Source organism: Chroicocephalus ridibundus, chromosome 1 (assembly GCF_963924245.1).
Source record: "Chroicocephalus ridibundus chromosome 1, bChrRid1.1, whole genome shotgun sequence".
Taxonomy (NCBI): domain Eukaryota; kingdom Metazoa; phylum Chordata; class Aves; order Charadriiformes; family Laridae; genus Chroicocephalus; species Chroicocephalus ridibundus.
In genome coordinates this window covers 131,562,336-131,589,144 of record NC_086284.1, presented here as the reverse complement: position 1 = coordinate 131,589,144, position 26,809 = coordinate 131,562,336, and the positions used below count along the sequence as shown (strand labels likewise).

General features: G+C 40.0%; 1 protein-coding gene across 3 annotated transcripts; it reads left to right on the top strand.

Moving 5' to 3' along the window:
* Positions 1-787: 787 nt before the first annotated feature.
* Positions 788-26,809, top strand: SPICE1 (spindle and centriole associated protein 1). Of its 3 annotated transcripts, none has more exons than XM_063352549.1 (17): positions 788-1,093; positions 1,683-1,730; positions 2,835-2,981; positions 6,896-6,998; positions 7,772-7,893; positions 9,537-9,634; positions 9,935-10,077; positions 10,309-10,449; positions 11,223-11,488; positions 15,916-16,047; positions 16,697-16,844; positions 19,162-19,386; positions 21,411-21,805; positions 23,109-23,280; positions 24,466-24,568; positions 24,903-24,990; positions 25,877-26,809. In XM_063352549.1, exons 1-17 carry the CDS (start codon positions 1,010-1,012, stop codon positions 25,928-25,930), a joined length of 2,469 nt encoding a protein of 822 aa, XP_063208619.1. In that variant the 5' UTR covers positions 788-1,009; the 3' UTR covers positions 25,931-26,809. The 3 variants fall into 3 exon arrangements, with proteins under 3 accessions (XP_063208619.1, XP_063208636.1, XP_063208627.1); XM_063352557.1 differs by having other exon boundaries at positions 799-918; XM_063352566.1 differs by lacking the exons at positions 24,466-24,568; positions 24,903-24,990; positions 25,877-26,809 and having other exon boundaries at positions 23,106-23,238.

Below are 26,809 nucleotides of genomic sequence, written 5' to 3'. Positions count from 1 at the left end.
GAAAGGCTGATAAACCCACCTCCAACTGACAAAATATTAAGCTCACACTGTAATACAAAATGTTAACTCCAACCCTTCAGAGTAATTTACATCTTGTCTCCACATATGTGACAGGGAAATGGAGGATCTGTGGCATATTCGTGGGGCAAGCCTATAGGAAATACGTTGTACTCGTGTGTAAACTAAATGACTCCCTTAAGAACAGTCAGTTGCTTTGTGGAAGGTGGAAATTCCTTGTGGGTAGAGAGGTACAGCGTTCCTCAGTGGCACAGCTAATGAGATCTGTTTCTTAAAGCACAGTCAAGTGCCACTCTTTAATTTGATGTCATGTTAATTTAATAGCTTGTGTGGCATTCTGCTCTTAATCACCTATAACAGGATCTGAAACATATTTTCGCATGGTGAAATCTCCAAGGCTTCCCTCAGAGGGACATTGAGAGATGGCTTGGGAGGGTATTTGCAGCAGGGTGGGCTATTAATGAAACGAGTGAGTGGAAAAAATAAGGTGGAAGACATGGAAGAGTGACATTCCTCATATAGATTTTCCCTGTGGAGTATACAGAGCCCCCTCCCCACAAAAGCCGGAGCTGCCAAGGCACTGCCCTACTTCGGGGCGGGCAGAAGGTCCTCTGCACCCCTGAGGTGTTGCCCAGGGGCGGGCAGGGGTTGTTTCCTCACGGAAAACCTAGGAGGAAGATGCAGCCGTGGGCACCGGCGACACCTACCCTCCTGAAGGGGCCGGCGGCGGGCACACGAGGGGTTAATAGGGCGGACGTTTCGGGGGCGGAGGAGACCGGAGGTTCCCCTTCGGACTCGCGGCGATTTTGGGGGTGCCCCGAGGGGCGCGCGGGGGGAGCCGTTAACCGCCTCAGGGCGGTGACGGCAAAAGAAATAACCGCCTCCGTCCCCATGGCAACGGTGGGTGGGCGGAAGCGCGCGCGGCCCGCTCGAGCCTCCGCCGCGGCGCCGTTTCGCGCCCGTCGCCTTCCTTCCCGCGGACGGGCCGGCCATGTCGTTGCTGCGGGGGCCGCGGCTCCGCGGCGCCGGCAGGAGGGGTCCCAGGAGGCCGGCGGTGCTTAAGCGGGACTGGGACGTGAGTGCTTTCCCCCCGCACCCTACCTCGCCGGGCCGGGCCGGGCCGGGCCTCGGGCCTGCTGCGGCCTCGGCGGCTCTTCCCGCTCCTTGCAAGGGGAGCAGCGCTGCTTCTCCTGGGTGACACGCAGGACGCGCTGTGGCCCTGCCGGGGAAGGGTTGGGGAGCCTCCGTGCCCGCGGGCGTGCCGGCTTGGGGGGAACCGCTCGAGGTCACCGTCCACCGTTGGGGGGCTCCCTTTCGGACATAGCCGATTTGTGTGTGGATTCGGGCGGGGAGGGGGTGCCGTGGCGGGGAGTTGGCGTGGACATGGGCCCTCTCGCCCCCTTGGTGCTGCTCGGGGTTAGGCCTCCGCGCTGGCAGCCTGCTCCGGACGCTGAAGAGAGCCCACAGTCTTGATAGGGGTATTTTTGCCGATCGTCTACCTCACTGAAGTTGGGATGCTTTGCAGTGCCATAAAAACGCACACACTGTGTAGTTTTATGCTAATTATACTGTAATTTAGAGGGTTTTCTTAATTAAACTTAAAAAAAAAATCAAGTTTGTCCTCAGTTCTGGCTTTCGATGTGTTCTCTGGTTCCTGTTTGCAGAGTACCGTCCATGATTTAACAGTCCACCGTGCAACTGCTGAGGACATAGTAAGTTTAATATTCCTTAAGGTTCCTTCTCTGTAGTAAGGAGACTTAGCTGGTTATCTAGCATCAGTGTTTACCATACTTACAGGGATGTTTTCTGTTTATCCAGATGTTATCTGTTTAGCCAATGTTTAATCTCCCTTTTTAAGCTTCTGAAAATACTGTCACTTTAGTGTTAGCTTTTTGTTTATGATATTGTGCATCCCCAGCTCTGACAGTTGGTGTCTTTCAGTTTTCTGTTCCATTAGGAAGCAGTAGCAATAGTTTTTATTTCAATAAAGTGTATACCATCATAAAAGCATAAATACATAAAAACTCAGTGGAGTAGTTGAAGTTAAGTCTGGTCTCTGCTGGAAGGACTGAAAGACATACTTTATTTTAGGAATCTCTCTAATTCTGAGGATACTCAGTTTTCATTTAAACAATTTAACATCATTTCTTTATCATGAACAACCTGTTTGTTACAAAATAAGTGAATTCCATTTAATTTTCCTTGGTAGCACTGATTACTGGGATTGAATAGGCAATATGAGCTATTATTGCTTATAAATTTTGACAGGTTAGTCAGGACAGATGGGCCCAAGAGTGGAGAGAGACTTGATTCTATAAATGGTTGGCCTGATAGCTTCCAGACGCTTTAGCAAGCACCTCACACATTTGATTTGTTTAATTTGTATTTAAACTGAATATATACATATAAATATATATATATAATTGTTAGAAGAAGAGAGGGAATATCTCTCTTGACTCAAAGTGTTAAATGAGGAAAATGCATGATGTCTTTTTATGCATATTATAGGTGGTAGTGTTTGTTTTTTTCCCTCCCTTTACAGCTGAGAAAACTGTTACTGAGTCAGTAGTATAGGGCAGGTGGAAACTGTGAGACTTTCCCCATTCACCTTTGGAGCCGCTTTAAATTTGGCTGGTCTTGATCGCATTCTGCACTTCTGTATGTTTGTGAGGCAGTCATTGGTGCTCCGAGGAAGTTAACATAAATAGTATTAAGCGCATGAATGATAAAATCAAGAAGAGTTTGTTAGCATTACCCTGCAAATTCTGCTTTAGATTGTTCTTTTGTTTTGAAATGTTTCTTTCTTGTTTACATAGCTGCGTCGCCATGAAATACACAAGTCAAAAAACAAAGCACTGGCTCATCTGGAACTGCAAGAGAAAGCACTGAAAAGAAAATGGAAGAAGCAAAACCAACTTGCTGATGATTCCTTGGAGAAAAGGAAATTGACTCTGATGCATGAGGTGAGAGCTAAATCTGCACATTCAGCCCACTGCAGATTGTTTGCAGCAGTAGTGGAGAACCACTCTGTAATTCAGCAGCCCTCTTTGCGTCTGAACAGGAACTGTTTGCAGAGTTGAGCTGTGTGTCGTGAAAAAGATGTGTGTTCTTTGTGTTCTTATTGCTATCTTGCCTTCTCCTCCCTCTGTCTAGTATTTTTCCTTGATGGAAACATGAACATTTCTCTTTCTGGGAGGGACATCCTTATCTCCCATTGCTTATTTAAACAGAGAAAATGTGGAGTCATCTGGCCCAAATGTGTGGCAGAAATGTCGAGGCAAGAAGTTGGTAAGGAAGAGCTTGTCTGGAAGGAAAACTGACACAACAAAGGCTGAGGAGCTATGGCTGGTAGCAGACAAGCTTGTCATCTGGGGATTGAACAGCTTGTTCTCTAGGTATTCTGAAGCACTCTGACTGAAAATACATTGTTTAATTTGCTTTTGAATGTTGAACTGTAGCAGCAAACCTAATCTTAGCTAACAGAGACAGTAGCTGTCACTGTCTGAAAAGGGATTTCAGTAGTAGACATCCTTTTCTTTCACGTGGCAGGGGACTCCTTGCCATATGTTATGAAAACTAGTCTCAAAACACAGTCATTAGCTTTCAGACCTCACCAGCACTTGATCATCACATCAGTACAAACTGAGAATTGTTCTTGTTGGTAATGAACAATGTTCACCTAGCAGTTAAAATAAATGTGATTTAGTAGTCCTGTAAATGTGCGGTGGATTAGCCATCACAGACCTCTTATCTCTTTCATGTTTTGTAAATTTTCAGAAGTCATTTTCTGATCTGATTTGTTCTGATTTGAACGTTTGAGAATGTTCAAGCATAGACAGAAAAAATGAAAGTACTTGAAATTAAAGATCACCTTTTAGTTTCCTATTTGACACCTGTTTATCTGCGGTCACAGTAGAATTTTTGTGTTAAGGATATCGTGCTAATCAAGCCTCAGACTTTTAATTTTGACCATTGTTACTTTCATACTTTTCCGCTAAGTGCATTTTAGTATAGTATTCAAAAAAGCTGTGGACTTTTATACAATTTCCCCAGTGTAATAGCAGGCTAGTTTCAAGAAGACTTCCACGCAGAAATAAATTATGTATCACAAAGGTAGATTAGACTACGTGCTCTAAGATGTGTCTGGACTACCTGTTATGTGACTTTATTATTTTGCAGATGTTAAACTCATGGTTAGGAAATAGTCTTTTGTATTTGTTGCCATTTCTAATGACAACCTGAGTGGCTTTCCCCTTTGTATTTAATAGATAACTTTATTCAACGTACCCTGTGTCTACTTCTGAACGACAGAAAAGATGCTTCTAGACAGGAAAACAAAAGGAGATGATGCCAGGCAGGATGAACCCCATCTGTCTGTTTCTGTTTGAAACACTGGCATCTTCTTTTTTGTAGAGAAAAATAAAATAGATGGAAGAGAGTCACCATTTTTGCCTGTTCCTAGCTTAAACCGTGTTAATTGCTAGGTCCTGTTGTTCAGAGTAACTGGGGGGATTGTTCAGCCTGTGTCTCCCAGTACAGCACAACCACTGTGGATTGTCTCCTTGTTTCTGTTGTCTTGGTGGTCTCTTTTCCTTTACTGCTGTGAGTGTAGCTTCCTAAGCACCTTGAATCTTACTCAACTGCAAAAGGCTCAGAGACAAAAACTAGGAAGATGCTGCTACTAGTGTGTTTTTTCTTGTAGTTGTAGGTTGAAGAGAAAGACAGCAAAAGTTATAAAATGGATAAGGAAAATTTAATATTTTGGGGATTTGTCTGCCTAAAAATCTGAATGAAAGAATAATATGAGTTCACCTCTGTAACTGGATTGTGAATGTGTAGGTATCACACTGTTTGGTCTTACAACAACTTATTTTTAAAATAAAGTTAGTGTATTGCACTGAAGGGTAGGTGATGAATGGATTATCATAGTGGGGAGATTTTAGGATTAGTCTGGTTTAATTATCTGTAATGACAATCTGAAATAGGAGGGAAGATGAATTTTAATTAAATTCATAGGTGATACTAAAACTGGGACAAAGTACAGCACTCAGTGAATTTGTCCAGGGCATGTAAATGGGCCTAGAGGGGTTAGAAGCTGATACCACTTTGTTTTCTGGGGAACACAGGCAAATCTGAGCTAATCTACCTCGGGAGCAATGTTCTAAAAATGTTCATAATGTGTTCAGCCATAGGGCAAAGCTTAGGAACCTGCTAATGCTGGAAGAGATCTAGTAGGGAGGGTGAAAACAAATTAATCAGGATAATTTTTGCCTGATTAAACATGTCACTTTATTTTTAACTGCCTTAGGGAAAGGAATCGTGGTTTGGGACAGGTAAACTTTTTTCTTTTTTTTTTCTTCTGCAGATTTAGCATAACTTTGTCTAAAAACCTGCATGGTTTTGATGTCAGGTGGTTAAATGGACAGACTTGATAGTCAGTGAAAGCTGAATAGTGATTTGAAAAAGTAAACATGTGAGATAATTGAAAGATGAATATTCACTGATTTGCTAAATTGGTTATGAGGAGAAGTGTATTATACTGCAGTGTAATTCAGCCCCAAATGAGTAGAAAAATGTGGAAACTAGGTGTATGGGGAAACTTCTTGACATAACAAAGCATAGTGAAACAGGGGGTTGGGGGAGAAACAAGTGAAATGGCACTGCCTAGAATTTTTTGAATGAGGCTGAATATAAACCAGCAAACTTATCAATGGACACTGAAAGAGGCTCTGTGGAGATAATGGCATATAATGCTCTGAAACTGCTGCAAACCGGTCCCTCTTACGATTACTGGGGGGGCAAAAATTGTCACTCGGTTCTCAGATTTTGAATAGGAGGCCATACATGAGCCTGTCTTTTCTGTGGGATCTTCTCAAGTACTTGCAGTCTCTCTGGTTAAATTTGATTAACCACGATGAAGTGGAGGTCACTTGCATATCTGGTCTCCTCTCAGGTGTTTAAGAATAACTACCTTCTTCCCAGGTTATGTGATATAATTTTAGTTTGTCATTTCCAGCTTAGTGAATGAAACCATGAGTCAGTGAGGAGTTTTGAATTGCATTCTGTCCATGAAGCCACAACCCCAGTCGTCTCCATTTGGCTCACAGTAGCTGAATGCATCTTGCTTTGCACTCCCAAGACCTCCGTCCTTAGGAGGCAGCTGTCATGCCAGTGATGGACTTCAAACACTCGGGGAGAAAGATCTTGAATACAGTAGCTGTGCCCTGTGCGAAACGTGTGGAGATTCCCAAAATGTCTTCTGATGCCAGATGTAGTCATCTGTGCTTAGGCCTGTTGAAACCTTTATGGTGGTAGGTGGCTTAATTTTTAGGTAGCTTTTTCAATAGTCAAGGCTGAATGAAAGAAATCTGTCTAAATTGGTTTGGATCTAATCAAATAATGCAGGTTTTGGGTGTCTGTCAGATGTAGATAAGTGTTCTTTGACTCAACAACTTTGAGATCAAATCATCTGAGGATGCATACTGATTTTTTAATTTTTTTTTTTTAAATTGCCAGATATATGTCTTTGTTTTGATGAGTGTGTCATAAACACCCAGCTCTTGTTTGTGTCAGGCTGAGAGGAGAAGAAGGGAGTGAGAGGATTTGCTCTACAGAGAAAGAGTCAGTGCTGATGGGGGGGCCCAGAAGTAATAACTGTTTAACTTTTCAGAAAAACAAGGTGAATTCTAGTCAATTAGAATGAAGTATTGTTTTCTGATCTATCTCAATTGGGATCTAATTGCACAGTACCAACTTCGCAAACATTGTCTTGTTGGCTGTTCTCTTGCTAACTGTATAGAAGAACAATACGTAAGAAAAACAAAGGAAAAATCAGTCTGTGAAGTATGAAATATTTCCTTATATGCTGTACTTTCAGATTCTGTCTGATCAATACCATTTGCAAGATGTATTGGAACGATCTGGTCAGGTTATGGCTGTGGCAAAAGACTTGTTTGGGAATGCTCCTTGCACGCGAACAGGTAGACCATCTTATTTATGTGTGGTAATACAGTTAAGATTTATCTCCTTGCTTTTCATAAATAGTCTTGCTTTGCAAAGTATTCTTCTTAACTGTTTTCATCTCATCGTGTAACGTGGTACGATTCATCCTGTTAATGTTGGATGAAACATAGATTAGGATAACACCTCCCTTGGCAGGGGAAAGCGAGCTGTGGCCGGTTATGCTACTGTATCGGTCCATTGAGGAATTTCGGATCACTTACTGTAAAACACCTTGTGCTGACTATTTCCACAGCCAAGCTACTGGCCTATACAGAGCACCAGTTCAAGCCACTTTAGCAATTATGATTCTCATTGCTATATGGGTTGACTGCTTGTTCTTGGATATTGTTGAAGATTTATCAGCAATTCGTGAACAAGGCTTTTCCTTTTCGTCTCCTGGTTTGTGGGTCCTAATGCTACTGAAACATAGGATTGGCTTTGCATACGAAATCTGAAGCTTAGATTCTTTTCTCTGTAGGCTGCCATTCTCTTTTGCTTATAATGACTGTTTCATCCTGCATGCTGCTTCTGCACAAGTGTATTTACACAGGTGAGAAGGGCAAAAGCCTGGTACATGGTCGAATGTATTAAGGTAACTCTGTGGTTGGCTTTTGGCAGTTGTTTAAAGCGATATACACCCGTGTGACCCTTTTTGTGCAAAGTATGGGAACTTGCTTTTTGGTACAAACTCCTGCGACATACTACAGACCAAGTCCTCTGTGTTCTTCCCTGTTTTGTCTGATTCCTCTAGGTTTCCCTAATGTAACAATGGCTCCTAACTGTGACCTAGAATCATCTCAAGGACCCATTGTACAAAAATGTGATCCTCCCTCTCAGCTTTCCATCCTTAGTGAATCTGTCATGAATTCCCAGGTAATGTGTATTCTGTTCCATGCATGTCCAGTGGCTTATTTTGTTTGCACAAAATAAGAATATTCAAAGATAGAGTTCCAAGCAGACCTAAACCTGTCCTTTGTGTATTGTATACCATGTTGATAACGTACGTAGAAAATGGTGTTAAATGGAGGTGAGTTTGTTTTGTGAGACTCTGGGAATCATGATTTTATTTTTTTTTTAAGCTTTGAATATGAAAAACAAACATCTTGTGTCTAATAGAAGCTCTCTCATATTAGCATGCTCTCCCTTTTAAATTCTGTAATTATCAGCAAGAGAACAAAGTGATTACAGACTAAAAAAGCAACTCTTGTATCACTTAACTAATTGCTAGGTATTGAAACGTGCCTCTGATTTTCTAATTGTGTCTGCATAAATGGGGACATAACTAGTTGGGTTCCAGTTTCTTTCCGATAACACACATGTAAATGTACCCTAGTTAACTCCACAGCCTTGATTAGTCCTACAAGTTTAGCTTCTAATACTTCACGTTCTTTTACAATTATTTAGATGTGTTTAAATGGTTTAAAAATTGTTTAAATTTGTTTAAAATTTCATTTAGATTGCCCTTGTGTTCTGTTTTCTTTTCATAACATGAATTGTACCAGAAATGCTTGCTGTGGTTTGAGAGCAGGCATATGACACTCCCAGAAAGCAGCTCACTGATGAAGACCAAAAGGGTTGTGGGAGTGAAAGTGATGATGTCATATTCTCATGGTTCTCTAATCCTGTTTCCTACTGTCTTGCACAAATATCTGCAATTTGAGTTGTAGTACTGCTCGGTTGTGTATTTCAATGTGGTATTTATTTTTTGGTTTTTTTAATATGAAGAGTTAACTGTAGCGTCTTTATAAGCTGTATCACTGGATGCATGCTGCAGGATAGGCTTACATTTTTAAAAGAAATGCATACTGATAGTTGTCTGTTGAGCTTCTGTGAGATTTTCTTTTCCTTATGTGCTTACAAAAATCAAGTTAAAGGCTATCTGGTGAAGCCTACCCAGAAGTGCAGAAATCTGGTAGTTTGAGGAACCCTAATGCCAAATTTGATTGCTTAAGTTTTGCTTCAAATGTGGCATGTAGGATTCTATACATAGGATTGTATTTTGTTCTGGTGGCATTTTACACATAGAATATAAATGTAATTTTGCAGATCTTATTACAAGGTTGTTTAGTTTATGATGTCAAATGGCTGAAATTTTAGAAATGCTATCATTTAGGTTGCTTTTTCCATCTTATGCCTGTTGTATCTCTGTATTTGTTTTGGTACAGTCTTTAAAGCGTTTTTTATCCTATTGTGTGTGTGTGTGGTCTTTTTTTATTTAATATAAATCATCCAAATAGAATATTGGATACTGAATTAATCACATGCTGTGCTGTTTTCAGAGACAATTGTCAGTATCAGTATTTCTTAGGTACTAAAGCCCCCCCAAAACTCTTCCTACAGAGATGTGTGGTTTTCTTTCTTATTTCTTTAAATTTTGTTTTGGAGGTAGAGACTAAAACAAATATTTTTGGTTTTCTTCTTGAAACAATTTCAGAAAATTGATCTCTAACTTCTTCCTAAAGACAAATTGAAATTGCTTGAAGTCCCTTTTATTTTCTTTGTTGTCTCCTAAAAAGGCTCTTAATGAAGAGGAAGAGGAAGCATTATCAGTCTATCAATCAGGAGATGGACACCATGACTCTCTGACTTTCAAATCCAGCATCAGTTCTGACAGGTCAATACAGATATATCCCTTCAGGTTTCCACATTCTTAACACTGGAAATAGATGGAGTTAAAAGGGTGTTACAGAGGGATAGTTAAGTTACTTTTTTTGTTTCTCTCCCTCCTCCTTTCCTGACCTCAGAATTCTAGGGAAACTGCTTGTTGTAACATCCAGAGTGGGAATGAATGTGAGCTGGCAACTCACCTGAGCAGTTATAGATGTTTTAAAAAGCTTTTTCTAGACTGTAGAGATAATCTAGAATCATGCTATTATCGTATTACAAGTCACTGTTGTGTTTCTTTTGAATCTAGGCTACTTCGGTTATTGAGAGAAAAAAATTCCTTGTTGAATTCTCCATTGTGGGATGAAAAGGATAAGAGAAAACATACCTTATCACAGGAAGCAAATGTGCCTTTGACTCCAACAACTGTTTCTCCATCATTGGATCAGTCAGGTTGGGTTTGCCAAATCACAGCTTCTCAAGGGTTGTTGGGCTGTTCACAGGATCCTGTCTGGAATTCCTTTTCTGGGTGGGGGTAAGAGACAGAGATGCGCTAGTTTAGCTCAAATGCATTTCCAGGCTAAAAAGCCAGCTCTTCTAATAAAATTATTACATATTGCTATTAAGAATTTACCCAAAATATTTCATGTGTGTATTTTTCATTTTGTTTTGTGTTTAAATTAGCCCTGAATGCTACTGATGTTGTCAAGAGAATCCATTCAAGACTTCAGGATGAAGATGAAGAAGAGACTGTGGACTCCAGTTACACTGTGAGACAAGTGCTGAACCCGAACTCAAGGAAACAAAAACAAATTGCAGCAAAAAGTTTAGTACTTTTAAAAATAACATACCTCCCTTTGACCAGGGTCCTTAATACCATAAGAAAATGTAGGTTGAAAGGGATCTTTGGAAGTCGTCGCAGGGCTAACTCTAAAGTTTGATTAGGGAGGGACCTTGTCCAGCTGAGTCTTGATGGACATGCCTGCCACAACCCCTTGTATATTGTATTCTGTATGTTCATTGGCAAAGCAATGTCCATAGGAATCTGTGAAGGATAAATATGGCCCTTTGATGCTACCCATTACTTTGCTGGTAATGTAGTTCTCTCCAGGGCTTTTCTATTTCTGATGTAGTTTTCTATTCTATGCTGCACGGACTTGATGCATTTCAGTCCCCATATTCTACACAGGTTTGTATGTGGGGACTGACATCAGATATAAACTGTAACATGAAAGGATTGTTGTAAAAGAGTTGTTTAGTAAGTATGGGACCTGAAAGCAGCTCGTATTTTTCTCTGGCTGTTCACTGGCAAACTGTTTCCATGCTTTTAACTGAGGAGGAGGAAGTATTAACAGATATCTGAGATAAAAGCACAAAACAGTCATACTTGAGAGGTACTGATGTGCTGGCAGAAAATGTGTTTTTTGATGATCAGTAACTGGAATGACTGGGGATGTTCTTTGATGGTCTGTTTCAGCTCAGTGCAAGAGAGAGCCTCTCCTTTGATTTCCTTCAATAAAGAATGTAATTTCATTGGAAGTGCAAAGCTTTCTATACAGATTGAAATTCCAATGACTCTTTTTTTTCCCTCCACTCAGTGAAAAGAAAACAAACTGCACAGAACTCTGCAAGACAGAGGAGAGATGATTCTCCAGCTAATGCAATCCCCATTGACCTTCGGAGGGATAACACATCCAGCCTAGATGTTCTCAACCGCATGATACGTGAAGTGGAGAATGAATTGGAGGAATATGAGCGATGTACAGGGCGTGAGGTTCAAAAAAGCAAGAGTAGTGAAGGCCTCACTGGGTTTACCTTGTCACTGGTGAATGCTCTATGTCGTTTAATGCGCTACCTCAAAGAGGTGAGGAGACTTTGAATTGCTTCTTCAGAGTGAATGAAAAAGGACATAAAGTTACTTTACAGATGTAAACTTTGGTCTTTCATGGCTTCCAGTCAGTTTACTTTGAAGTCTGATTATCATCGCTTATTATTTGGATTGTGTGCAATCAGGAGTTAAAACTTTCAGTTTGCTAGGAACAGAGAGGTGTCCCTAATGAAAAGGGAGGAGCTGACTGCAATCAAAGTCTCTCAGTGACTATTAGCAGGAAATACCAATTGAAATAGTTTTAAATTCGTTATTTATATATGTTCAGAGTTGTAGCAGGATATTAACTACAGCCTTGTTTACAAATTCACTTTTTTCCTTTGCCTCCCAAAGGTGGTGCTATTGTCACTAGAGCAGTGGACCCAAATCCCCAGTTTTATTTGTGGGGTTCCTTAGCTCTGTTTTCTATCTATAGCAGCCACTTCACATTAAGCAAGAGTGACCTGAAGTGCTCATTATGGCAGTGCACAGCTGGGTGTCAATGGAATTCCATAAATTAGATTACCTGTAAGCCATGCAGAACTCCTTTTTAAAAAAGAAGAACAGTGGTTTTAATTTCATCTAACCCAGAGCTACTTCAGGTGCAGCAGTGGCTCATAAATTCATTTGGCCTTTGTGAAATTTTAAACCAGATTATGGCAGTTTCTGCGCTCTTAATAGATGCAGCAGAATATGTTGTCTAAATCCCAGTGCTCTACTTCATAGCAAAGGCAATAGATTCCTAATGAAAGTGGAGCTGTCCTATTTTGCTTCCTTTTCAGAGTGTATAATAATTGGGGAAAAAAGGCCAAAACACCTTATTTTAAAATTTGAATTCTTTTTTTTTCTGTCTGGATGTATAAAAATGTATTCCTCTGTATTTAATCTGTATGGAAGAATTTACTTTGATTAAGACCTGCCTTGGAAGCAAATGTTAAATAATCAATTCAAGAGTGAAAAGCCACTACCATCAGAAGATGGACTTTGGCTGAGGAGATCTTATTTTTAAAAGAAGTTAAGAAGGCTTGTTCTCTCTTAAAGTTGTAATACCAAAGCAGAGTATTAAATTTGGTTTGTTTGCAGTTATGTGGAAGCATCTTCTGGACTTCCAATAGAATGTTCTCCATTTATTAGGAAAACATCAATTTAATAGCATCAAATTCATATTATAAATATAATTGCAGTCATAACCCTATCTAAATTGTCTTTAATTTGTGTTCCACAGAAATGAGTTATTCTTGACCCTCAGGCTTCCTCCAAAACTACTCCAGATTTTCTTAGTCATTTTTTTTCTTTCTCAGTTGCTGCTTTCTCCTTATGAATGTAATATTCAATGTATCTTAAGAGCTTTTATCCTTTCAGACAGAAGGCCAAGGAGTCTGAGTGTTTAAGGATACTACTTATTTTGGAACATGTATGCTGACTCTTACTTGTATTCTCATTTTCTTTTTTCTGAGCACCTCTATGATGTTGTTTCTACTTTAACAGATGTGTTATCGTTCCTACCTTCCAGGAGTTGATTGTTGCTTACAGAGCTGTCTGAAACTTTTTTAGATTTACTACCTAAATTCATGAGTAGAAATATTCAGAAGTTGCTCAAGCTACAAAGCGTGGTTAATCATATTCATATTTGCTCAAGATAGACGGTGTGCATCTATAATCTTCACTGACTTTTCCCCTTTTGATGGAGCTTCAGTTATAATTTGAATTTGAGAGTTCACTGGGAAGAAGCTCAGCTTGTCTGAGGATTTCTAAGACCTGGTCCCTGTGATGCTAGGAATAAATCAAGTGCTCGTGTGCACCATCTGTCTTGCCTAGCCAAGAGAGTTAGCAAAGTTCCAATGCCTGAATTATAGCTGGCAATACATTTCAAGAAGGTGACTTGCAGCAGATATTTAAAAAGCCTCTGATTTCAGGTAAACAACCAGTCTTCAAGAGATTTTGAAGCTTCTAGAAAGATTTCCTTCCTCTTCTGGGAAGAAAAAAATATTTTCCAGTTTTGCTGCAGAAGAGCTGAATGCAGAAGAATTACGATCAAGGGTGTTGCTTAATTCATTCTCAAAATTACACATAAAAAGTAGGAAGAGAAACTTGAATTACTGAATCTTTCATGAAAGTTGTATTAATATGTGATTAAAAAATGAACTCCTACAAGAAACAGCTAAGAAGGGGGGAAAAAGAAACTTCTGAAATGTTTACCAAGCTATGCAGAATTCTTAAAGGGAAGTGGTTGAACCTGACTTGGTTCCTAAATGAATTTTAATGTCATCTGATGAACGTTAATGTTAATTTCCCCCCTGCCTCCCCTGTTCTACTAAGAAGGCTATTTCTTTGCCAGACTCACAGAGCAAAAAGTTAGAGTATACTCATACTACATTAATCTGTGTTGCTATGTTCTCTGTGTCTGCTTCTGCATATTCTGATGCAGTGTTAAGTATTACGAGATCAGAGGCACACCTGGCAGTGGTCTGGAATGAAGATACTTCTTTCAGGGTATATGAGACCCAAATCTTAGCCGATAGTAGGAATGGGTGTATACAGCTGTTAACTCTCATGCTTTTCCCGTGCATATCTGATTGGAAGCTTTTCCTCCAATACTAGGTTAATGCTATGTAGGATGAGTCAATAGCTCATCCAGATGATCTAAGGGATCAATAGGCTTCATCACTGCTACGAGAGTTAAAGTTCTTATTTTGTGCTGTCTTTGGTTTCTAAAAAGATAGGACTGTCTAAATTTTTTCCATTTTCTGGGCCAGCCTGCTTCACTTGGATCAATACAGAAAAGCTGTTCTGTCTTGGTGGAAGAGAACCAGAAAATGGATGGCCTGTCTGATATGCTTAAAGGAGGGTATATCTTCCTGTCTTCTTGTCTAGTGACAATGTCTGATGTTTATTCTCAAAATGACTTATTTATTCATTCACTTCATGTGGCTGCGGAGCTGTTGTGTCTTAGCACTTCTTCCTTGGTGGTTTTTCATTTCTGGTCCCAATGCCAGCAGAAAATAATCTACAGTACGTTATGGGCATCTTATGCTCTAATTTTCTCTGTGTATCAGAAAAGATTACGCCAATTGCTTTTCAGCGTCTTTTGTGTTTTGGAGATGGGACGTATTTCTCTTATTCAGGGATTCCTTTGAGTAAACACAGGCAACCATTTGGGAAAGGGCTCCACCTACTACTTCTGATGTGTTTATGTGGCTTTGCAGCCTCCACTTTTCACGGAATCACAGAATTTTTCAGAGTTGGAAGGGACCTCTAGAGATCATCTAGTCCAACTCCCCTGCTAAAGCAGGATTGCCTACAGCACATCACTCAGGACTGCATCCAGGCAAGTCTTGAAAGTCTCCAGAGAAGGGGACTCCACAACCTCCCTGGGCAGCCTGTTCCAGTGCTCTGTCACCCTCACCGTAAAGAAGTTTTTCCATGTATTTGAACAGAACTTCCTATGTTCCAACTTGTGCCCATTGCCCCTCGTCCTGTTGCTGGGAACCATTGAAAAGAGTCTGGCACCATCCTCCTTCAACCCACCCTCCTTTAGATACTTGTAAACATTAATAAGGTCTCCCCTCAGCCTTCTCTTCTCCAGGCTAAAGAGTCCCAGCTCTCTCAGCCTTTCCTCATAAGGGAGATGCTCCAGTCCCTCAGTCATCTTTGTTACCCTATGCTGGACTCTCTCCAGTAGTTCCCTGTCTGTCTTTTAGCTACAATGGCCCAAAAAGTGTCAGTTGTGTATGCCATTTACTCATTAGAGGTGGAAGGGACTCTTTTATGTCTTGTACAGGAAGCCTGGCTACTGCAGTGGTCTATCTTAAAATAATAGATTGATAATATCTTTTGAAAGCAACAGGTTCTACAGTAAGGTCTTTTGCCTCATGCTCAAGTAGATTACTTCAGAAAGAAACCTTTTTGTCTTCTTTAAAACAAATAAAATGAATGAAACCCTCTAGAACTTTTTCTCTCTGAGGGAAAACATTAGAAAGCAGCTCCTTTTTTTAGTCAACTTTGTCTTCATTAATGAATTAAGGAAACTAAAGAATAGGCACAAGTAGCACAGGATACTGACTGGGATCAATGCACCTGATCACACTGTAATCGTTTGATTATTGCATGAAAATTCACTGACTTATAAAGTGGTATCCATGCAGAGAGACAATGCTTGTGTAATTATAGCCCGTAAAGTTTTAAAGGCGGAAGGACAAGGATGTATAGGATTCCCTACCGTGTTCTGGAGTAACAAAGAAGGAACAGTAAGCTCTCTGAGAGTTCTCAAGCCTTGAAAATTGGTTTTGTCATGAAAGTAATGAAGTCAATTTAGCAAAAGTGGGAAGAGCTGTTACAGTATGATGTGATATGGACCCGTTCCTTTTTCCAAATATGAATCTATATTGATTATAGTAGGTTTGTAACTTTTTGTCCCTCTTTAGAGTGAAATGCAACTGCGTGAGAAAGAGGTGATAAGGCAGCAGCATGAGGAGATGTTGAATGAACACAGAGAACTGATTGATGCTCTGACTGCAGAAATACTTCTAGTGAGGGAAGAAAACACTACTATACAGGTACCAAGCCCCCATCTCGCTCAGAATGACTTGTTAGAATACTAAGTTGTGTTGCAAACGTGTGCTGAGATGCGTTGTCATATGTTCAGGAGATTTTAACAATAAGCAGGAAGAAAATGATAAAATAGAATGAGGAGTCTGAGAATGACAATAGCAGGCATGGGGGAGAAGGAATGTTTGGAAAATCAACACTTTATCTTCCTGTATGATATTTAACTTTAAAGTCTGAGAAAATGCTAGTTCTATTTCTATTAAACTGAGCTTTACTTTATCAATCTAAAGATTTAAGCATCTACCTCCACTCTTCTTTACTATTAATACTACCGGAGCAACAGAGCAGACTAGATATAAAACTACATTTTTCTGGTTTTTTAGTTTGCAGTGGAAGTAGATTTGTTGAACAGTTACATTTGGGAATGAAGCAATAAAGGTGTGTTGGAGAGGAAGTGCGGTGATGAGTTAGGAAAAGGGGAAAACAAAGAATTTCTTTGAGGCAGGAGAAAAAATAAATAAGAAACATGGAGGGACCAATATTTAATACCTCACTGGAATCCATATTTCTTCTCAGAGCTGCCTGTGGTATATAATCTAATTCCTGATGTTAGAATACAGGTTTTTGTATCTCTTTTGTTTTTCCTTCATCCTTTAGAATAAGCTTCAGCAATACATGATGGTAACAGATGAACAGCTGATCTCTCTCACACAAGCATTTAAAGACCTCCCTTTGGTAGAACCTAAAAGAGAACAAAGTCCAAACCATTTGGGAATTGCAAGCAAAGGTCCAGTGAATGGCCAAGGTGTGTGCATGCATGTGTGAAGGATGAAATGGGAGTTGTGTATAGTTCTTCCCTGTAGTGGAAAATTTGGTATTTAATAGATGTTTATTTGAATAAATACTGTTGTATGAGCATAAATCTCGCTTCTGGAAATTCATATGCCATGGGTTCTGCTTGGAGCACAAGCAGTTTGCTACAGATTATTTTTTGACAGTATTATAGGTTGTATTCCATCCCCACTGGCATCCTTCTGTCTGGATCAGGATTTCAAGGTTAACCTTTTAACCAAGTCCTGGGCTTGAGCTTTAAGTGATATGTAATGTATTATATTTTAAAAAAAAAAAAAAAAAAAAGAGGGAGGGAGCAGCCTTCACCCATTAAGGTGGCTAACAAAGTCAGGTTTATTCTGAGGGCCTTTAAAAAAAAAGGGGGGGGGACGGAGAAAAAAAACCCCAAAACCCAAACAACAACTGAATCAGGATCCCCCATCTCGGTTGCTGAGGCAGCCTGACAGTATGAGATTGCTTCTTCCGTAAGACGCTGGAGGTCGCTGCTGACCAGAAACAGCAGCTGCTGAGGCCTGTTAACTAACCAGGCAGAAGTCTGTTCCTTGATATTTGTGACTTTATTTCATACGTAAATGACCAGTTGAGTGATATACAACATAGAAGCATTTTAAATTAACTCAGTAGCACTGATGGCCAAACTAACCAAACGTGATTCACCTTGTACTTTTTACATTATTTCACCATGGAGTTTTCTCCCAGCTGTCTTCCCAACTGGTTGCTTAAATGCATCGTTTTTGCTCTCAAGGTCAGTAACTCTTTGTGAATCCCAAGATTCTTTGGAGCTATTTGTATTCCTTAGTTAAATGTCGGTTTTGTGGATGTTTTTGTGGTCAAAAACTTTCTTCCAGACTGCTTCTGTGGGGTTGTCATGAAGAAGCCACATACCAGATCCCTTTTTTGTGATTTACCCAGGCTTTGTAAAAGCAAAACCAAATAATCCTACCTGAAAATATAAAACACAACACACCAGAAAAGCGCCCCTCAGAAAACCCCACAAACAACAAAAAAACCACCACCACCCCTAACCCTTCCTATACAGTTCTGCAAGACTAGAATTTCCAAATCTTTTTTCCATATTGGCCTCTCTTTTCAAGAAGAGGCATCTTCCTGAGAGGAAAGCTTCCTAAAATTACAAAAATGTTTCTTCCTCCTCCTCATTTTGAAGGAGATCTCTTGTACCCTTAAGGCATCTGACTGGATGTGAAACATCTGGGATCACTAGTTTTAGCACAGACACCATAGGACTTCTCTGGAGAGACAAGAATGGCTGAGAGAGGAGTGAGGGGCGTATAATTTTGACAAATAGCATGTGAGGAGGATGTTTTGGAAACATAGTTCTGTATGGTGAAACGGGGCAGGAAGATGTTTGTCATTTCTTGCCATGGTCATTGGATAGTGGGTGGCAGGTTTTAAGTTCAGTCTCAGGATCTCAGTAGTGTGAACTGCAAGCAGCATCTTGGGCAAACAGCCTCTTCTGGCTCTTTGCCTTTGAAGGGTGCTGTTTGTCTCTTGCATTTTGGGATCAGGTATGTTCTGCTTAATTTTCCACTAACTTCTCTTTTGGGAACAAACATCCCGAACAAAATTGTGAAGAGAGAATTCAAAGATAGTACTGATGGAGCAGTGGATGTAAGCATGTTGAAATTACTGTGGTCTCACAGCTAGCTACAAGTTTGATTGCATGGTATTAATTTTGTAGCCCAAAATAGATGGCAATGTAGACACAAGCTAGTTGTAGTTAAATACAGAATAATAACTTTTTTCTTTCCTTTTACTGAAGAGATGTCTGATTTGAATTAAGTCATAAAGAGATCATCAGAGAGCTCAAAAAAGATTTGAATTGTTTTCCAGTCCACTATTGTTGCCATCGAATTTATAATATAGGTCGATTAGGACAAATACGTATGTCTGCTTTTCTCAAGAGAGTATTACCAAATGCAGCTCACTGAAATACGTATTCCTCACAAGTTATGTGTTTGTAAGTCTTGTGCGTGGACTAAAAACAGATTTCTTACTAGTATCCTGAAATTGTGAGGCAGTGTATAACAGCTCCTCCTGCTCTTAAGGCCAGTGAAAATTTGTGTGCTCCACTGAGAGTTCTGTACCTGGGGATCAGAAGGAAGTTAGTAGTGTGTGGGGAGCATGTTCTAGTCTGTCTTTTCAGGTGCTTGAACATAAGAGTTGATATTGAGAATTTTCTGTATTGCACAAAACCTAATTTATTTAGTTATTTATTTTTAATTCTATCTCTGCTTTGTCTCTTTCTTTAGAAAAAACTGATTTGAGCTATTTTGAGCCTAGGGCTGATGCAGGAAGAAGGGAAAGTATGCTGAAATTCCCACAGGAAGAACTTCCTTTGAAGTTTCTCCAGAGGTCGGCTGCTTCAGGTGGTGCGGGACCTGGTAGAAGCTTGCCAGCTCATGTGTTCCAGCCAGCTGTACTGTTGTCACCCCCCCGGCAGAAGAGCAGTCAGGAATTGTCTCCCCTCCAGAACGGTGAGATCTCTCTGGCTGTAGTAGACTTGAGAGTTTGTATAGTGTGTTACTGTTTCAATCTTGCACTACCTTCGGAGATGCATTTTCTGCTTAGACACATTGACCCTATAGCTGGAATATCCCGCATCCAGATTTTAATTTCTTTTCTTGCTATGCCTATTCCTTTAGACTTTCTGTCCCCTGCAGTTCTCCATCTACTGTCTGCAGTCCTGTCAGTGGGCAATCCAGACTGGCATTTTTATTTTGTACTGGTTTTGATTGTCACTTCTGTATGACCTGCTGTAGCTCTTTGTCTATGACGTACAGCACATCATCTCAGATTTCCATCTGCTGATGGTGTAATGCAGCCTCTATCACCTTAATGGTGGGACCACTGAAGACTGGAAATTCAATGTCTCTGCAGCCCATGCTGCAGACAAACCAGGATGTCTGTAGGCTGCATACTCTTGCTTTGAGCCAATCTTCCCAGCAGAGGATTTTCTAAAAGCTTTGGGAGCAGGTTTCCATTGGGTTTCATTTAATACATAGTGGCTGAAGAAGTTTTGGGTGAAATTCTGTGGTGCTGGATAACCAGATTAACTCAGTCTTGTGTCAGTATCCATAGGCTTCAGGAATTTTATAGGTCGGGAGCTCAATTCTGGTTGTTGAGAGGAGGAAGGTTCAATTAGGGGTGATTAGGGAAGGTATTTCTTGTTTAAACTTAATGAAGTAAGCAGAAGGCAGGACTCTCTGTGACTGTCAAAATTAGTTGTTTCCTCCTGTAACTGTCATTGTAATCACATGCGTCTTCCTGAATGTGCTAGGCCCCTGTAACCCTCTGTTGAGAGATGGATGATTACATCTATGGCTAGCTTGATGGTTGCCGACAGGGAGTAGGGCACGGTAGTGGGGGTTTGTGCCTTCCCTCCTCCTTTTTAGCCCTCTTTTAGCTGTGTTGGTTTCTAAGTCTTTTCCAAGTCAGAAAATTAACTCCAAAGTCCTTTTGATTTAAGAAATTGGCGGGACGATTGAAAGTTTATATCTAGTTCAAGCTTTTGGTGGTCACCTATGCTGCAAGGAGGCACATAATAAATCCAGAGAAATTGAACTACAGGTAGCTTTCTGCAAAGAACAACATCTGGCTTCAGTCCCATTGAGAACGGTCAGATGTGGTCTGTCATTTGAAACAAGAATATAAAGCTTTATTCCTAGACTTCACTATAGTTTATCTGTGTGAGAAATGTATTGTTACTCTTTTAAGGCTGTTAAGGATGCTAAATGGTTCAACAAATGTTAAACTTCTTGAATGTTTCTTTATGAAAAAATATAAAACAGATTTATGTGTAAAATTTAAATGCCGTGCTCTGCTCAAGAGGCAAAGGCTTAAAGCTTGGGAAGGAATGGGCTATTTGGTATATAAATGCTGGAAAATCTGGTTTTGATCACAAAATCCAACTTGGACTTAACATGTAGCAGTGTTACGTGTTATGTTATGTTATCATGATGACCACAAAAAATACCTAACTGCTTTTGTTGCCCAGAGTGCTTCTCTTTTCTTAAGGGCTGAGTGAATAGCTAACTTATTATTATGCCAAAAAGTCTTATATTAGTTTGTTTTATTATTCTAAAAGTTTTTTTACCAACCCAGTATAAATACCAGAACTAAAACACAAACTTGCAGTCTATTGGGTAAGCTAACTGGATTTTGGAAAAAGGAGGACTAACTAAGAAGTAATGTCTTATCTATCAGCTAAGAAATTCAAAACTATTTATATTCTTCTCTCTGACTTCTCTTTCAATCTGTAATTATAAAGTCATGTAAATGTAAGACTATTTGCAATAGGAAATATAAAACCCGGTGAGTTCTTTCAGCAGGATCTTCCATAGAGTGATTTTGATCAGTAACATAACACCGTTCAAGCTAGGTGTTCCAAGTCAAGTTCCTGCTTGATTATTACTAGCCTTGTGCAATAAAGTTAGTGTTAGTTTCCTTGATGAGGATTACATGTCTCTTTCCTTACTGTTCCTTTATTTCTTGTTTGTAGGATTTACAGCCATTTCTCAGTCTCCTGAAAACACCGAAAGAGAACCATGCCAGGAAAGGAGCTCACCTTCCTCCCTGAGAACACAGAGCACAACTGAGGAAAACTGTCTCATCGCTCGAAGGCAACCAATTCCTCCTGCAGGCAAAGACTTGGAGAGTTCCCATGAGAAAATCAGTCTGTGCTGCCCAGGTGACACTAGAAAAAACAGCACAGCTGAAGAGTTATTTCAAAATGGTGATCTGCTGGGACAGATAGCTGAGCTCACACGGCAGAACTCTCTAATTAAAGCTCAACTCAGCAAATTCAGAGGCTTCTCTGAAGACACAGGTGACTGCCTGCATCAGCCAGACCCAATACCAAATGCAAATCCTAGTCCAGACTCTTCACAAGGACAGGTGAGAATTTAACAGAAAAGGAAGGCTGGATTCCCCTTTCTGCTGATCTGCTTTCCCGTAGCTCACTGATGCTTTAAGACTGCTTCTTTCCTGTTGTTGTTTTAAGGAAAAGAGTAGAAAACCAAATATTCTTTTAATTTGTTTGCTTGGAGACTTTGATTTTTTTTTTTTTTTTTTTTTAATCATTCCCTAAGGAGCTCAACAGTAGTTTCTCATATTGGGCCTACATTGTATATGGGTGCAGCATGCTTATAAGCTTAGGATAAAGTTATGCTGCAAAAAGGTGTGATTGCAACACGATCGGGCATATCTCTTGTAGGTTGAGTCATGTTAACAGTGAAAGCACTGTACCAACCCACAGATTCTTGCCAAGCTCATAAAATATGTATTTAAATCCATGCCATACATCCCTGTTGCTACTGTGACCCAAAAGCCCATGAGATTAAAGTTGGTGCAAATACATCTCTTGCAAATACTTGATTGTAGTGTTTGTACAAATTGGATCTGTCTTGTCTGTCCTGCTGTGTGGTGAAAATCCCGAAATCTTTGGGAAAGAGAGAACCTGAATGCTTTAGTTCACATAGAAAACCTTTTACCTGCAAGTAAGTAGCTATTCAGTGGCACACCAGTGAGTGGAGTTAACATCACAGAAATCCCTAATCCCTGCCCTTGCTACTGTCTTTACTTTTATTCCATCAGTCGCTGAATTACTGTTGAATTAAGGATCCTAAAGATTTTAAATTTCCTCATGTGAATGTAGGGTGAAAGTGTTGTCGCTTTCCACATTGTATTATGTTGTGTAATGTTTAGTCATTTAGTTGTACAACATGATGCAAACTTTTTAAATGTTGTTTTTGTGGAAGCAGTTACTGGAGGAGGAGAGGAAGGGGTCAAAGTGGATGAAAACCTGGTTTAAAGATGAATCCCAGGATACTTCTGCTAGAAGTCTGCATTTGCTTCCCCACACCATCCTGAATACCTGACTGATTAAATATTTTCTTAATTGTGGTTCATTGCTGGATGGTTGGGGGTTTTCTTTTTTTTCTTTTTTTTCTTTTTTTAATGATACAGACAATAGCTGTTTTTTCCTGTTTGTACAAAGACCCATTTAAAATATTGTTGTGTTTAGTCGGTTGCAGGACAGCGAAAGGGACAAAATCAGATTTTTCACAGGAGGTGTTACTTGTTTACTTTCAGTTTGAAAACTAAATCCGTAGAAGTACTTGAAATATATTGCATGCTCTCCCTGAAGGTGCAAATTGTAAGTTTTTAATTGGAAGTAATTATGCAATTATCCAAGTAGACTCATCTCGTGGCATCGAAGAGCTTGGAGGAAAGAATAGCAGAGCTGAATCGTCAGAGTACAGAAGCACGTGATAAACTGTTGCAGCTAATAGAGCAGCAGAAATTAGCTGCCGCCGATATGGTTCCTCCAATGGTATCTCCTGTTCTACCCCCATCCCTAAATTATACTGGTAAGTACCCAGCTTCAGGAGAAACAAAAACTACTAAGACAATGGTTTTCCCCTTTTGGGAGTTCTCTGTCCTTATCTGATTGGATCAGCGGTTGTGGTCAGCAGTACAGTTGCTGTTAATGACTGTGTGGTACAAACACTCCTTACTTCAGAGAGCTAAAAATATATCAGCTAAACTTCTCCTGAAGTTAGTTTCTTAGTAATTAGTCTGCTGCAAATATCTTGCTTTACAGTAAAGCTCTTTGCTTTGTCCTTGTCTGCAGAGCAGTTCTGCTACATAGTCCCTGATGGGCAGAACTAGCCTCTGTGCTGGAGAATCTTTTAATACAAGGACTAGGTATTTACATGAGGCTTCTAGAAATCACGGCAGAGTGGTTATCCAATTCTCAACTACACTTTAGTTTTTGGTCTTTTGGGTGCTCTTTCCATCAGACTACCTTGCTGAGTTACTGCTAGAGCTAAGACAAGGGAGTAACTGAAGCTTCCAGTCGTCCGAAGAGATAAATTAGCAAAGGGAATATTCTTGCAGATTCAAGATTCATAGATTAGCTGCCATGTGTCACTATAAACAGAAATAATCTACAGCAGGTGAGGCCTGCCTTATCTTTTCATGGAGTTACTGCAATTACAGGCCGAACTGCCTGTGAACATGTTCGTATGCTCTGTCCAGAACACTTGCCCTTTCTCCCTTCCTAAACCACAGAGGGTGTATAAAGGGAAGGACTTCAGGGGGAGAGGAAGCAGGAGGAGAGACCACGTGTGTGTGAATATGCATGCAGGTGCATATGCAATGACTCATGCAGGGGGATCATAACGCTTTTAACACTTCTGTGGCTGTTGTAACATAAATTCAGCATGAAAAGTAGAATCTTAAAGGAACAAAGTAGAGAAATCAGAAGTCTCAAAGTCTCTGATTGCCAAAAACCAGAAGGTTTATCTGTGGAAGAATCGTTCTATATCTGTGCGTGTTGTCCATAGTTGCTCTGAGTATCTGCTTTCAATATCTGTCATTTTCAGAGAGTGGGTAGGGGGCTGATGTTTAGCCTGATGTTTTATGTCTGCTCTATATAATCTCTGCCATTGTGAAGAGTGATGCCCCTCCCTCAAAAAATAGGAAGATGTGAAATGAATGTTGTGCAATGTTGCTGTGTTCTCATCAGAATCAAGCTATTATTTATTGCCTAGAAAACGCAAGGAAGACAATTGAAGTGTCTATTCCTGCGGCAGTTGCTATGGACAGCTCCAAAGAAGATAGCGTTTCCCCTGCCAGTATGACCAGTATAAGAAGGTAAATATTAACCCTTTAACTGTTTCATTTTCGTAGTACCTTGATTACCCATGCAGCAGAACTCAAACACAATAGAAAAATCACCATGTTTTTCTTTGGCTTCACGGACTTTCCCTGACTTCATCCCACTGAACTCTGTGGAAATGGGACAAAGGTCTGACAGCTTTTTCACAGCTTCCATTGTTTCTATTTAAAATACCTTCAACGTGTCATACAATAGATGACATGAGTTGTTGCAGAGTATTGATGAGGGGTCCTAACTCAGGATGTGAGATATGATTCCAGTAGTCGCTTCCTCTTTTCACTTTTTCAATCTCATTTTGAACGTCTACAGGTCTGTAGGCAACTCTAGCAAACCTTGTTCACCCCTAAGTACCACGTCAGAAAGTGTGAAATCAACTTCTGTCAGCCAAAGACCAAAGGTAAGACTGAAAAAATCTTCGGCCAGAAAGTCTGATTGCGGTGCCATAGAAGGAAAAGCAAGGCAGATAAAGAAAGGGGAGAGAGCTCTGTCGTACCTTAAATCTACTGAGCCTAACAGTAATCAATTCATGGCAGTCTGGATTCTGGAGAATTGGTAAGGGGAGGCCTGAGTGCTAGTGACATTACTCGTTTGCTGCCACAGAGCTGTTATTTACAAGTGAATCATCCTGTAACTACATTTTCAGCTGTGGCATCTTCATGTGTTAGAGCTGGGAACCTCTGGCAGTCTTTCACTTGTGGCTTTAGAGAATTTCAAGTAATCGTTGTGATGTGCTGGTAGAGCCACATCTTAAGAGGCAAGCGAGTTCTTACCTAGCCGTTGCACAAGTCAGTTGTTGAAGGATAAATAAATCCAAATGTGAGGAAAAACCACCAACCTGGCTTTCTGATTCCTGATATGCAAAGAGAAGAATAGACTACAGTGAGATGCTTTTTTGGGGAACGCCAGGCAGTAGTACAGTCTGGTAAACCAGTCATAGATCTGTTTGTATGCTTGAAAGCAGCCATGAGGAGATATTAATACTGTCTTCTCTGATGTCCAAAATAACCTAAATTAGGAATGATAAAGAGAAACAAAGTTAGGGTCCAAGACTCCCTGACAGCAAAGTATGCACCCCCAGAGGGGAAATTCAGAATACTTAAGGTAGATGTGGCCTAAACTAGGTGTCTAAAGTAGGTGGTGTGGCTACCTGCATGGTGCCTGTGGCAGGCAATTGCTACGTATCAGTGAACTGATAAGTAGCAATCTTACAGAAGCCAGCCCTAACTAGCAAGTCTGCGTGAAACTTAAGGTGTATGAACTTCAACTGGTTTCTTCTTTTGCAGGTGGAAAAGCAAAAAGAAGAAGGCTGGTTTGCATTGTCAATGCACATTATGTAAAGGAAGTTGCACTCAAGTCCTGTATTCCATTTAATTTTTTTTTATGAACCACAATTACCATAGTCACCCTCTCCAGATGTACAGTTTAACTCTGAAGTGCTTTCATGTCAGTGCCATTAGTATAAAAAGGTCCATATGCTTTGTGCCATCCAGGGCACTATAGAAAGTCTTGGGAATGAGTTTCTCAACTGGACACGCTGCTGTGACATTACCCCATTTCACTGAATAAATCTTTCACAAGATTGTAAACTGAGGCTGCTATAGCAATACAAATGAACATTTGATATCTGTGTTAGATATGCTGAAGACAGGAGTTTTTAGAAAATGCATGTGAAACTTTCTGGAGCGTGTATTTGCACAAGATAAGAGAACGAAAAAATCAAGAAAAACTGAGAGAGGGAAAGTACCTATGTTCAAAAACAACCTGGCGATTAGGAAGCCAGTGTGTTCCTGCTGGATAAGGATTTGCATCAGAAATAATTTGTTCCTTCTGTGGCTTACAATTGCTCCCAAAAGTTGTGTTTTCCATGTAGTCAACATATCGGGGATTGCATCGGGACTTGAGGAGTGCTTTTTAAAAATTTAATTTAATATTTTTATAGTAAATATGAAGTGTCTATTTGAAGTTGAAATCAGAATCTGTTTGCTATGTACTAAAGTATGCTCTCTTTGATACAATAGAAACTGTGATATGAGTACGGCTGTATTAAGCTGTTCTGTTATATGTATATATAATACTCTTAATGACCATGTTTTTATATTGTTTTTATTTGACTTTTTAAAGTAGCCATCATTTTATTATTAACGATTAATAGTGAAATCTAGGACTCTGAGGAAATGCTTATATATCTGTTCCTTACATTGTAGTAAACTTGTACA

What these genes read in the sequence shown, in the direction of transcription:
- SPICE1 (XM_063352549.1), top strand. Translation starts at nt 1,010, where the DNA reads ATGTCGTTGCTGCGGGGGCCGCGGCTCCGCGGCGCCGGCAGGAGGGGT. An exon ending in AATCTGTCATGAATTCCCAG is followed by an intron (nt 7,894 to 9,536) that starts GTAATGTGTATT and finishes TCTCCTAAAAAG; the next exon opens with GCTCTTAATGAAGAGGAAGA. An exon ending in AAAACAAATTGCAGCAAAAA is followed by an intron (nt 10,450 to 11,222) that starts GTTTAGTACTTT and finishes CCCTCCACTCAG; the next exon opens with TGAAAAGAAAACAAACTGCA.